This window comes from Callithrix jacchus, chromosome 1 (genome assembly GCF_049354715.1).
Source record: "Callithrix jacchus isolate 240 chromosome 1, calJac240_pri, whole genome shotgun sequence".
In the NCBI taxonomy this organism is placed as follows: Eukaryota; Metazoa; Chordata; class Mammalia; order Primates; family Cebidae; genus Callithrix; species Callithrix jacchus.
Window position 1 is genome coordinate 176,365,103 of NC_133502.1, and position 13,507 is coordinate 176,378,609.

Genomic DNA, 13,507 nt, shown 5'->3' on the forward strand with positions numbered 1-13,507 from the left:
CAAACTCTCAACCTCAGGTGATCCACCCGCCTCAACCTCCCAAAGTGCTGGGATTACAGGCCTGAGCCACTGTGCCTCAGCTATTTTTAAGATAATTATTTTTATTTTCTGAAGAAGAAAAAGGTGGGGAAGACATATACCAGGATGTTCAAAGCATTTGCTCCTGAGTAATCATGGGCAATTTTTTTTTTTTAAACGGAGTCTTGCTCTGCTACCCAGGCTGGAGTGCAGTGGCGTGATCTCAGCTCACTGCAACCTCCACCTCCTGGGTTCAAGTGATTCTTCTGTCTCAGCCTCCCAAGTAGCTAGGATTACAAGTACATGCCACCATATCCAGCTATTTTTTTTTTTTTTTTTGTATTTTTAGTAGAGATGGGGTTTCACCATGTTGGCCGGGCTGGTCCTGAACTCCTGACCTCAGGTGTCATTATATGAAAGAAAGAACACGGCTTCTGTACATCTATTTACAGCACATACAGACTTATTAATCCATCCACCTTGGCCTCCCGAGGTGCTGAGATTACACGTGTGAGCCACCGTGCTTGGACATGGGTAATTTTTTTTAACCTTATTTTTGCTCAGCTTGTATTTCCAATTTGTCTTCAGTAAATTATCATGATTTACATAATGCCAGAAGCAGTAAGAGAAATTGTCTACACTACTTTCTTCTCCTTTCGCCAGAGGGAGTTTAAGTTTTCAATTAGACTGAACTCCTTGAAGACTGGGTGGGTCTTTCTCACCCCAGAGCCCCAGCCTGGGAGCCTTGCAAACAACCTTGTAAAGTAAGGGCACAGGCTGCCCACTGCACAGGTGAGAACACTGAGGTCCAGCGAAGCTAAGACGATGGCTAAGATACTCTTTGAATCATCTGTTTGCCCAGCCCCCACCTGGTGCCTGCCACTAATAGTTACTTGTTAAACTAATGAGTGAAGGAGTGAAGAAAAGACATGAGGCTGGGCACGGTGGCTCACACCTGTAATCCCAGCACTTTGGGAGGCCAAGGCAGGCGGATCACCTGACCAACATGGTGAAACACTGGCTCTACTAAAAATACAAAATTAGCCAGATGTGGTGGCACATGCCTGTAATCCCAGCTACTTGGGAGGCTGAGGCAGGAGAATCACTTGCACCCAGGAGGCAGAGGTTGCAGTGAGCCAAGATCTTGCCATTGCACAACAGCCTGGGCAACGAGAGAGAAATTCCATCTCAAAAAAAAAAAAAAAAAGCCACACCACCAGGCGTGGTGGCTCACACCTATAATCCCAGCACTTTGAAAGGCCTAGGTGGGCAGATCCTCTGAGGTCAGGAGTTCAAGAGCAGCCTGGTCAACATGGTGAAACCCTGTCTCTACTAAAAATACAGAAAATTAGCCAGGCATGGTGGTAACATGCCTATAATCCCAGCTATTCGGGAGGCTGGGGCTGGAGAATCGCTTGAACTTGGGAAGCAGAGGTTGTAGTGAGCTGAGATTACACCATTGCACTCCAGCCTGGGCAACAGTGCAAGACTCAAGAAAAAAAAAGGACATGAGAGGAATGAAAGGAAGGTGTTAGGGAGACAGAGCAGGACAAAGGGGTGGAAAGGGAAGCAGTGAGACAGAGGGAGAGAGGCCCCTGCCTGCAGGCCCTCCAAGATGCCACTGGCCACTCACCCTGCAGCTTGACCTCAGCATTGGTGTGGTACAGGCCTCCGTGGTGTGCCACCGTGCGAGCAGCCTCCAAGTGGGCCAGCACCACCTCCACACCGTGCTCCGTGCTGCCCCAGGGCTCAGGGCCCTCAGGTGGGGCCGAGTCACACTCCAGCAGGGTGATGAGGGGCAGCACATGAGGAAACGTGGTGTTGCTCAGAGGCGGGCCTTCTGCAGGGAGAAAGGAAGCAGGCGCTTAGAGACCCTGGAGCCCCCACCACCCACTGGGCCCCGGAAGCCCAGGTGCAGGTGGGAAGGGCCTGGCTGAGGTCCCAGAGAGAGCCCCAGGGCCTCCTTACTCCTGGGATAAATGCCTCCTTTCTGATTCCCCCAACTGAAACCACTGCCACCCTGGCCCAGCCCCAAGGGCTGAGCCCACACATGGACAATGCTGACACAGCCGCCAGCAGGGACAGTGAGCTCAGGGCAAGCAGCCTGCACAGAGCTCAGCCAGGCTGTCGTCACTGTCCATGCTAGGAGTCTTTGCCACCCAAAGGAGGGCTGCAACCTGTCCAAAGTCACACAGCAAGGAAGTACCTTTGCCCTCGTTGAGGCTCTTGAGAAAAGGCTTAAGCTTCTTCTCGTACAGGATGGCACCCTCTGTGTGCCGCTGCCGCAGGGTCACCCATGTCTGCTCCAGCCGAGAAATCTGGGGAGGCCAAACTGTGAGAGAGCAGCCAGGCAGAGAGCCTACAGGGGCCACCCTGCTGAGTGGACAACTAGATGTGGGATAATTATTATCATTATGGCCATCCTTCACATACCAGGGACAGTGAGGACAGCTTTTCACGTCTCCCACAAAGCTCTCATAACAACCCATTTTACAGATGAGGGAAGTAAGGCTCAGAGAGGGGAATGACTTGCCCACAGTTATTCCAAAAAAGTGGCAGAGATGGAAGTTGAACCTAGGGCACTGCCTCTGAGACCTTGTTGTTCTTATTTCTTATTTATTGATTTATTTATCTTTGAGATGGTGTCTCTCTGTCACCCAGGCTGGAGTGCAGTGGCGCGATCTCGGCTCACTGCCACCTCTGCCTCCTGGGTTCAAGCGATTCTCTTGCCTCAGCCTCCTGAGTAGCTGGGATTACAAGCGCCCACCACCACGCCTGGCTAAATTTTGTATTTTTAGTAGAGACAGGGTTTTACCATATTGGCCAGGCTTGTCTCAAACTCTTGACCTCAGGTGATTTGCCCAACTTGGCCTCCCAAAGTGCTGGGATTACAGGCGTGAAGAACCGCGCCCGGCCTTATTCTTATTCTTTAAACTCATATAATGCTCCTCATTCATTTTATTTTACAAGCGAGGAAACTGAGGCCTAGAGACGGGATAGAACTTGCTATGGTTTGGCACTTGCAGAACTCAGTTCTCCCGGGTACTCTCACCAATGCTGCCTAGAAAATCCAAAGCTCCTCCTATTCCACACACAGCCATCCCAAAAGGAACGCACTCCAGGGCTCTTCCAGACAGTCTATCGATGCCGGCTCTGCACGGCCCTCAGTACCTGGGCCATGTCCAGGGCGCCCATGACCGCCGCGAAGCTGAACATGTTGCCCATAGTTCCCCGCAGCTCAGCCGCCAGCTGGATAGTCTTGTGCAGCAGTGCTGCCCGCTCCTCCGCGGAGCCGGTGCAGCCCAGGATGTCCACGGCCAGCATGATAGACATGGTGTGGAACCTGTCGAAGCGGCAGGGTCAGAGGCGGCGGGCTCGGGGACCGGAGTGAGGGGTGCGGACAGGAGGCCGCCCCTGCCTGTGGTTGGGCCGGGAGGGGCGGAGGGCGGAGCCAACGTGAGAGGGGCAGTGAGGGTTCAATGGAATAAGGGGGCGCGGCCAGAGCGCGGAAAGCAAGTCCTCGGGCTTCTGATTGGCCAGCATAAGTTAGGGGCGGGGCCAGAGCTGTGGGTGAGCAGGGGCATGCATCGCGCAGAGCAGTTTTAAGAATGAACAAGAAGTCCGAGCTGATGGGCGGGGCCAGGCTGATAGTCCAGTGGATGACTGGTCAAGGGGATGCGAAAGGAAGGCGAATGCGGAAATACAGGACTCAGTCTTTGGGAAATCAGTTTGTTTAGAGGGAGTCATCAGGGGTTGCGATTGGTCAATGGGATGGGAGGCGTGGCCAGAGCTCCCAGGAGCGGGGCTGGGAGGCTATGATTGGCCAACCCGCCCCGGCCGGCTGGGAGTGCGGTAGCCGGGGGTTCCCCGCGAGTCCCCGGTTCCCGCGCTGCCTCACCTTTCCAGCAGGTCTAGGCGTAGCTGCCGGCCATGGGGGAGGGTGAGCAGCTCCATGCCCCAGCGGACTCCCATTAGGGTCTGCATCTCCTTGGTAACGCCCAGTATCCTAGCAACCTGAAAAGACGCCGAGAGGGCTGATTAATATCCTGTTAGGGCTGGCCCCAGCCATCTGGGAGTCAGAGAGCTTTTATCTAAGCAGGTAGCCTGGTTGGGAGGTGGGGTTTGAATCCCAGCTCCACCGCTAACCCTCTGATATGGAACAAGTGACTCTGCCTTTCTCAGCGAGCCTCAGTTTCCCCATCTGTGAAATGGGGATTAATGGAAAAATGTCCAGAGGTACCTGGCATATTAAATATTCAGTTAAGGTTGGCCGAGGGTGGTGGCTCACACCTGAATTGCCAGCAGTTTGGGAGGCCGAGGTGGGAGAATCACCTGAGGTCAGGAGTCCGAGAGCAGCCTAGCCAACATGGTGAAACCCCATCTCTACTAAAAATCCAAAATGTAGCTGGGTACAGTGGCATGTGCCTATAGTCCCGGCTACTTGGGAGGCTGAGGCAAGAGAATCACTTGAACCCAGGAGGTGGAGGTTACAGTGAGCTGAGATCCTGTCACTGCACTCCAGCCTCAGTGACAGAGTAAGACTCCATCTCAAAAAATACATACATACATACATATATATTCAGTTAAGGTCAAGGGCAGGATACTTGTTCATTACAGAGGGAAACCCTGAAGCCCAGGGAGGGAATGGGTTTGCCCAAAGTCACACACTGGGCCTAGAACCTGGGTCCTCCCTGCCACACAGGACTCTTCATGGAAGGACCTTTCTGCCTTGTCTCTTTTCTTGCTTCCTGTGTTCTGAAACCAGTGTAACCCAGTAATCAGTTTCTCCCAAACTGCAAAAGGAGAAATTGAGGCATAGAGAGAACTGGGGTCTTTAGATGTTCAAAGATTCAACAAAGCTAAGGCCTGGGCATCGACAATTTATGGGCCAAGGAGGTCATGACTTCTGCTTATCTGTCCACTAAGGGGGTGGGGGCGGAGAGTTGGGCCTTTACTAGAGAAGTGTACCCAAGTGCCTCTGGGAGCCAGAGACAACTACCTGCCCTGTTCTAGTGCCCAAAATGGCATCTGGAGGAAGCAAGGATCTCTTATGTGCTTTTTTTTTTTTGAGTCTCCCTCTGTTGCCCAGGCTGGAGTGCAGTGGTGTGATCTCAGCTTACTGCAACCTCTACCTCCAAATTCAAGCAATTCTTCTGCCTCAGCCTCCTGAGTAGCTGGGATTATAGGCACCTGCCATGATGCCTAGCTAATTTTTGTATTTTTAGTAGAGACAGGGTTTCACCATGTTAGCCAGGCTGGTCTTGAACTACTAACCTCAGGTGATCCACTGACCTCAGGTGATCCACCTGCCTCAGCCTCCCAAAGTGCTGGGATTCAGGTATAAGCCACAACCCTCTGCCTTAGGTGCTTTTTTAAAAGGAGAAACTAAACGCCCACTGAGGCTAAATGACCAGCCCAGAGACAGAGTAGGCAAAGGACAGCCATGGAGCTAGAATCCAGCCCACTTGCTGTACTTGGGTGAATCTGGGAGCCAGCTTCTCACTGCCCTGCCCCAGAGAACAGAGGTGCTCCCCCCACCCCAGTGCACAGCCGGTACCTACCAAGCAGTCCACCTTGGTGACATGCCGGGCCAGCGTCCGGGCATCCACCTCTGACAGCAGCTCCTTGACCTTCCGCAGAAGGCCTACCTCCAGCGGCCGGTTATCCCTGGGGATCAGTAGCGACTGGAAGGTGGCTGGGTTGAAGGAAGAGGTGACTTCCACGATGGGGACTGTGAAGGTCTTGCCCCAGTCCCCCTCGGGGGCCCCATTTTCTGACAGTTCCTTTAGCTTCTCCCCATAGCTCCTGGCCTGCCGGCTGGAGGCCTCAGCTGCGGCCCACTCTCGGCTGCCACGCACGGGAGGCTGGAGCTGGCAGTAGTGGCCAGAGTCCGGGTCACTGTAGCTGCTGAGTGATGGTGACGGGGAGGCCTTGCAGAGGGTGTGGGAGGGGCTGGCGTGGGGACCCTTGTCTGACTCCCCGTGGATCTTTGGGGCACTTCCGGAACATAGCTGAGGCTCACTGGAACGGCGGGCAACAGGGGAGGCAGGCAGTGCTGTGGCAGAAGGGGCTGCAGGGGCAGCGTGGACTCGGGTTACTGCAGAAAGGTAGAGAGAGAGACCCAGTTACAGCAGCTCCCCACCAAAGTGAGATTCCTGCATCCCTTCCCAAAGACCAGGCTCCCTCACTCCTTGTAGGGAATACAGAGGTGATGTCCCCACCTCCCGGCATGAGACTGGCAAGCTGACCAGTCCAGGTGATGCTCTGAAATCACGAGGACCCAGGAGTTTGCATGGCCCCACCCTGAGGCTGCTGCAGCCTTGGGGCCCACTGCTTGGAGGCGTCCAGTGATCCAGGGAAGCTGAGCACTTGCTGCAATTTCTTATGCCACATGCCATTATTTCTCAACCAATTAGCAATAATGAATTTTTTTTTTTTTTTTTAGTCAGAGTGTCACTGTCGCCCAGGCTGGAGAGCAATGGCGCCAACTAGGCTCACTGCAACCTCCACCTCCTGGGTTCCAGCAATTCTTGAGCCTCAGTCTCCCTGAGTAGCTGGGATTATAGTCACGTGCCACCACACCCAGCTAATTTTTTTTTCTTTTTAGTCAGAGTCTCACTCTGTTGCCCAGTGCAATGGTACTATCTCAGCTCACCGCAACCTCTGCCTCCCAGGTTCAAGGGATTCTTCTGCCTCAGCCTCCTGAGTAGCTGGGATTACAGATGTGTGCCACCCCACCCATCCTGAATTAGCAATAATAATTCGTTGCTATACGTTGTGTGCCAGGAGCTGACAACATGCTGGAGATATAAGGGCAGTAAAACCATCATCAAACTTCAGAGGCAGTATTTACTGAGCTCTTACTGTCCGCAAGACCCTTCTTTGTATCTCAGTCTATTTAACCCTTTCAGTGTCCTGGGGTAAGTACTTTTATAATCCTCATTCCACAGATGAGAAAACTGAGGCTTAGAGAGGTGCACTGACCTGCCCAAGGTCACCCAGCCAGCAAGTGGTAGAGCCAGGATTTAAGTCTTGACATCTGGGCTGCTTTACTATACCACATTGCTTAGAAATTGTCCGATAAGTCATTTCTGGCAAGGAATTTTACATTTTATACTCAGGGATATTGCTTTGAAATCAAGTTTGTAGTTATGACAAAGTTGGTAGCTCTGTGTTTAGGGAAGGATTTGTGACAACCAATACACAGCAACACTTCAGTGGAATGCCTCCCTAGGCGAAAGTTCCTCCTTGGACAGCCCTGTCTCAAGACACTTGGCCTGCCACGTGGACAATATGGACTATTGAAAACATTCTTTTTGTGTTTTTTTCCAGAAATGACCTATTGGAATGTTCTTTCTTAGTATTTATAGAAGAAAGATTTTCTTATAGAAACTTTCTTCGTATTTATAAGAAAGCACAGTGTTCTGTACTTTCCACTTAACTTTTGCTGTGAACCTAAAATTGCTCTAAAAAAAGAAAGTCTTTAAGAAAAAGGAGGCCAGGTGTGGTCGCTCATGCCTGTAATCCCAGCACTTTGGGAGGCCGAAGTGGGCAGATCACCTGAGGTCAGGAGTTCAAGACCAGCCTGGCCAACATGGTGAAACCCCATCTCTACTAAAAATACAAAAATTAGCTGAGCATGATGTCACCCGCTTGTAATCCCAGCACTGTGGGAGGCCGAGGTGGGTGGATTACCTGAGGTCAGGAGTTTGAGACCACTCTGGCCAACATGGTGAAACACCATCTCTACTAAAAATTAGCCAGGCCTGGTGGCAGGTGCCTGTAATCCCAGCTACTCAGGAGGCTGAGGCAGGAGAATTGCTTGAACCCAGGAGGCGGAGGTTGAGTGAGCCGAAATTGCGCCACTGTACACCAGCCTAGGGGACAAGAGCAAAACTCCATCTTAAAAATAAATAGATACATAAATAAATAGATACACACCTGGTTCTGGTAAGCTACTAGAAAAATAAATAAATACATAAATTGTTAAATGAAGAAGCCATGGATACATCTTGTATGTTGATACCAACAGTTCTCCTAACAGGTTTTTAGTGTCAATTCTTGCTCTCAGTAAAGAGGCAGAAACACACATAACCACACACAGGTGACAGAAGTCATCAATGACAGATTGGTTCCACCTGCTCCAACCCCTCCGCTGGCCATACCGGTGCTGTAGGCAGGGGAGCTAGGGCTCTCCGAGATGGGCGACATGGGCGAGTGCAGGTCTGGGATCTGGTCCATGCTGAGGGCACAGCTGCGGATGGAGTCCCGAGGACGGGGCAGCGACATACTGTGGAACAGACACTTTCATGGGCAGGGAGCCCCGAGGTCAGGGGCCTCGGCCTGCCTCTGGAACACCCACCTCTGCACCTTGAACTTCAGAGACAGAGAAGATTGGAGATCATCAAATCCAACCTCCTGACTGACAGGTACAAAAAACCCTGAAGCCCAGAGGACAGAGGGGACACAGCGAGTCAGGAGCAGAGCTACGAACCCTTGTGGTGAGCATACCTGGCTTTCTTTTTCTTTTTTTGAGACAGAGTTTTTCTCTTGGTGCCCTGGCTGGAGTGCAATGGTGCAATCTCAGCTCACAGCAACCTCTGCCTCCCAGGTTCAAGCAATTCTCCTGCCTCAGCCTCCTGAGTAGCTGGGATTACAGGCATGCACCACCACACCTGGCTAATTTTGTATTTTTAATAGAGACAGGGTTTCTTCATGTTGGCTAGGCAGATCCCAACCTCAGGTGATCTGCCCGCCTCAGCCTCCCAAAGTACTGGGATTACAGGCATGGGCCACCGGACCTGGCCACTCGCCTGGTTCCTAGTCAGTATCCTCCACATGACCTGCTCTCTTCCATTCCTACCCAGCCTTCCCCTCCACAAAGCTTAGAGAAGCCTGAGGATGAGGCTTGGAGGAACCCAGCTGAGCCAATACTTTTCAGGCTCCTCTGTCCCTCTCTTTTCCTGAGGAGTAGAGGATGGGAAAGGGGGTACAGGCCAGAATTCAACTACCCCACAAGGTGCCTTTTGCAAGTTAGTCAACTACAACCATTCTCTGGGGAGACACGGGCCCTCACTAGTGCCTTCAGCCAGAACTGTCTGGGGAGTGTGGCCAACAGGAAGGGTGGGGAGCCTTAGGGAGTGGGACCACCATCCTGACCTCTCCTCTCTGCTCCCAACTATGCTCAGGATGCCTCAGGCACACATGGTCCATGGATCCTGGCACCAATATGTGTACTGGTTCCAAACCACAGGCCAAGTGGCTGCTGTCCACAGGGTATCCATTCGTTAACTCCTTGGCTGGAGTACCCAACCCAGGCCAGGGAGATGGGGCCTCAAGGGCCTGTCCAACTGCAGGTAGCAAAGGACAGTGGATCTCTTTGCAAACAGCCAGGGAAGCCACAGAAACTTGGGGCACAGAGCTCAGAGTCTACAGACCTGGGTTTGGGTCTTGTTCCTAGCACTATCTAGCAAGCAGCTTCCCCCCTCTAAGCAAGCGTCCTCATCTATAAAGTGGGTGTATGGGCAGGACCCACCTCCCATGAAGAAGTGGGCACTAATGAGATTGGGCATGTACAATGCTTAACACTTAGGAGGATCTCAGGAACCTTTAGCTGCTGTGGCTTTTCCCAGCATCCAGCGCCTGGTCTTAGCCCCAGAGACAACCGGGTGTGATTAAAATTCACTGAGAACATCCCATTCCCTATGCAGTGATTTCCATGCTGTAAAGCCCTCTGCTTGGATGCCCACCTTGGCCTAGATGGGTAGGATGAGGAGGGGTGGCATATGGCGGTGGGGACCAGGCCCCTCTCTGGTTCAGGACTCAGGGCTCCCTTGAGGTAGGGAAGGCTGCTTGAATGAAAGCCTTTATAGGTAGGAATATGAGATAAGAATGGAGAAGTGACAGGGTCAAGGGCACATGACCAGCGAGTGGCAGAGCTGGGACTGCAACCCGGGTCTGACTCCCTGTAAACCCTGTGTTCCATATATCCACATAGTATGGCCCAACCTTCCTCCTATTCCTCCCTGCACACAGAGGCTCCAGGAGAGTAATTTCATCCCATTTCAGTGTGTCTGGGCCTCCCCTTTCTTACCAGCCCTCTCATTACCCACACCCCCATTTGACAAATGGGGCTCTGGCTGACCTGGTGGGGCAGCCATCGCTACGAGTGACCTTGTCGGCAGTGAGCCCATCGGTCATGGTGATGCTGCGCCGCTTCATGTGGCTGCCCTTTGGGCCGGAGGGACTGGCGGGGCTGGCGGCCTTGCTACTCCCCTGTCCCAGGCCATAGCTGGCCTCGAGGTAGCGCAGTGGGAAGGTGCGGTTCACTGGGCAGTAGATGATGGCACCACTCTGCTCCGACACAGCCTTGCGGCTCCCCACATGATAGCGCACGAGGGCAGGCACGTGGTCGAAGCTCTCCTGCTCAAACAGGTACTGGATGTGTGTGTAGCTCTCGCCCGCCTTCACCACCACCTTGTTGATCTTGAAGTGCAAGGCCTGGTTGCGCCAGCGGCAGGTGAGCACATAATCGCCCAGGCTGGTCAGCGAGTCCCGGATGAGGAAGTCACCGTTGCGTTGTACCAAGGTCTCTGAGACCTACAGAAGGCATAGTTAGGCTGGAGCAGGGCAGGGCTAGGAGAGGGATGGACCCAGGATCTGGGGGACAGAGCAACCCAGGATTGGGGGAAACAGCAAGATCAGACCCAGGTTATAGAGGGCCCAGTGAACAGAGACATCTGAGATCTGATGCTTGAGAGCAGGGTTGCAATGACCCTGGTTTGGAGGGGGCACCTCAGCCAGAGGCCCTGGGTCTGCAGCACAGAGGTTCAGGAATGGGAGGAAATGACACCTTGGAATGGAAGGCACAGAGGCCCAAGGTCTGGAGAAGCGAGAATGGTCATGATCTGAGACCCAGGTCTCAGACCTACCCCTTCTCAGGGTTCTGGTTGGGCAGAGTGAATTCCTCATCCTCATTCCTCCAGCCACCCAGTGCTCTGGCATGCCTCTAGCCCTTGCACCAAGCTGCTTTCTGTTCCTAGAACACCCTTCCTGCCTTGTCCATCTGATGAACTTATTTATTTGTTTGTTAATTTTTTTTATTAATTATTGAGATGGGGTCTCACTCTGTCATCCAGGCTGGAGTGTGGTGGCACAATCTCAGCTCACTACAACCTCCGCCTCCCGAGTTCAAGCAATTCTCCTGCCTCAGCCTCCCAAGTAACTGGGATTACAGGTGCCCACCACCATGCCTGGCTAATTTTTGTATTTTTGGTAGAGACAGTCAGGCTGGTCTCAAACTCCTGACCTCAGGTGACCCACCGGCCTTGGCCTCCCAAAGTGCTGAGATTCCAGGCATGAGCCACTGCTCCCAGTCCCACCTGGTGAACTCCTATTCATCTCACAAAGCCCTCCCTCCTCGGTGTCCCCTCCTTGGGACTCACCCATATTCATACCAGGCACTCTATTCTTGCATTTCTCCCACTAGGCTCTGACTGTCAGAACCCAGCCCCGCCCAGGTCATTAGCCCTCAAGAGAAGCCACCACCTTTTCTACCTCTGCATCGGTGGTGCTTAGCACAGGTCCTGGCAGAGTTGGTGCTTGGCAAAGATTACAGCATGAATGAAAGAAGAAACAAGTGATCTGTCAGCCTAAGTCTGTGGCTTATAAAGTCACCCCAGGGCCAGGTGTGGTAGCTCACACCTATAATCCCAGCACTTTGGAAGGCCGAGATGGGCAGATCACGAGGTCAGGAGTTTGAGACAAGCCTGACCAACATAGTGAAAGCCCGGCTCTACTAAAAATACAAAAATGAGCCAGGCATGGTGGTGTACACCTATAATCCCGGCTACTCGGGATGCTAAGGCAGGAGAATGGTTTAAACCCAGGAGGCGGAGGTTTAGTGAGCTGAGAACGTGCCATTGCACTCCAGCCTGGGCGACAGAGAGAGACTCTGTCTCAAAAAAATAAAAACAAAAATAAAGTCACATTGGCCAAGAAACTCAACTTTGCCAAAACTAAGTAGCCCAAAGATTGGTACTCCCTAAGCAAACGTACAATAAGCAGATACATAGACCAGTAACAATAACAGTAATAATAACAACAAAGGCCAACATTCATGGTGTCAAGCATCACGTTAAACATTTTACCTGCATTGTTTCATTTAACTTTTACAACAAGCCTTTTGCAGTAGATACTGAGGCTTGGAGAAGTGAAGCAACTTGTTCAAGGTCACATAGTAAAGGGCAGAGCTAGACCTCATCCCAGTCCATTCTGATTGAATCTACCAAGTAATAGGTCAGGGTCTCCCAGGTGGCTGCAGCCAGGGCTAGGGCTGGCCAAGGCAGTGCGTGGGAGTGTTCAGGGTTGAAGTCCCAGCTTGGGGCCCGCTCACCTCTCGGGGGATGCGGCCATGGTACCAGGCGTGGCTGCGGAGATCCGTGCTGCTGAGTTTGAGCTCCTCCTCCAATTCCTTGTGCAGTTTCTCTGGCGATGAGTCCAGGATGTACTTCTCCTTGGAGAACTGGGGGGAAGACAGCAAAAGTTGGCATCCAACTTAAAGCCCCCTTCCTCCTGCCCTCCCAACTTCATTCTACTCTGGGTGAACTCCTCTCCTGGGACTCTGGGAGCACTAAGGCATAGGTACCAGAAAGGTCCATTTCCGTGGGTTCCAGAAAGAGTAAAGAAATCTCAATTCATTCCACCAAACAATGCCAACTGCATTGCTATCCTATGCTATATGCCAGGGGTGGGTGTGGTGATACATAAATCAAGCCCGGCCCTCAAGGCAGCGCCTAGGCCGAGAAGAGGCAAAAGCAATGGGAGCCTCTGAGTAGAGTGGAGTCAGCACCACAGCACTGGACAGCGGCAAAGAGCCGGGTGGCTTTTACAAGCAGGAATAAGTCTGGGTGAGGCAGAGGGATCTGGGAAGCCTTCCTGGAGGAGATGGCAGTAAGAAAACACTCATTATGCACCAAGGGCACCAAACTGATCTTGAAGTGTCAGAGGGGGATTTCTACAGGTGAATCTTGGAGGCAAGGCAGCAGGTACTGCTGGAGAAGGTATGAGCAAAACCACAAAGCTGGTTGGACAAGGATGGGTTCTGGGATGATGCATGCTACAGTGCAAGGATGGGGAAGGGACCATAAACCGGGACATGGGGACCCTACACAGACATCTGCATTGCCCCTTACAATTTCCAAGGCCATCTCTCCCTTGAAATCCCCAGCAATCCTCACCAGATGGGGAGATCACAGCCCAGCAAGGAAGCCCAAGGCCATTGAAGGAAATGATGCCCAGTACTCCACCTTCCCACCTGGCCCAGGAGAGACTTCTGGTTACTGTGGCCTCAATTTGGAGGCTGATGGATCCCAGGGGCCCTAAGGACAGAGGAAGGGGAGTACCCAGTGCCAGGTGTACCCCCGCCAGAGCCCAGCCCAATCCTGGCTGTGCCGTGTGAGGTCTCTGGGCCTCAATTTCTTCCTCATTG

General features: G+C 52.5%; 1 protein-coding gene across 8 annotated transcripts in view; it reads right to left on the reverse strand.

The window, feature by feature from the left end:
• SH2D3C (SH2 domain containing 3C) overlaps window positions 1-13,507 on the reverse strand; it is a 47,952-nt gene that overhangs the window by 1,000 nt on the left and 33,445 nt on the right. For all 8 annotated transcript variants that reach the window (XM_035258464.3, XM_035258467.3, XM_035258503.3 and 5 more), the window contains 8 exons: window positions 12,413-12,541; window positions 10,163-10,617; window positions 8,184-8,308; window positions 5,580-6,115; window positions 3,917-4,032; window positions 3,190-3,361; window positions 2,225-2,336; window positions 1,652-1,858 (listed from right to left, as the gene is read on the reverse strand). In XM_035258464.3, the coding sequence (XP_035114355.3) occupies window positions 1,652-1,858; window positions 2,225-2,336; window positions 3,190-3,361; window positions 3,917-4,032; window positions 5,580-6,115; window positions 8,184-8,308; window positions 10,163-10,617; window positions 12,413-12,541 (1,852 nt within the window). The remainder of the gene's footprint in view (window positions 1-1,651; window positions 1,859-2,224; window positions 2,337-3,189; window positions 3,362-3,916; window positions 4,033-5,579; window positions 6,116-8,183; window positions 8,309-10,162; window positions 10,618-12,412; window positions 12,542-13,507) is intronic.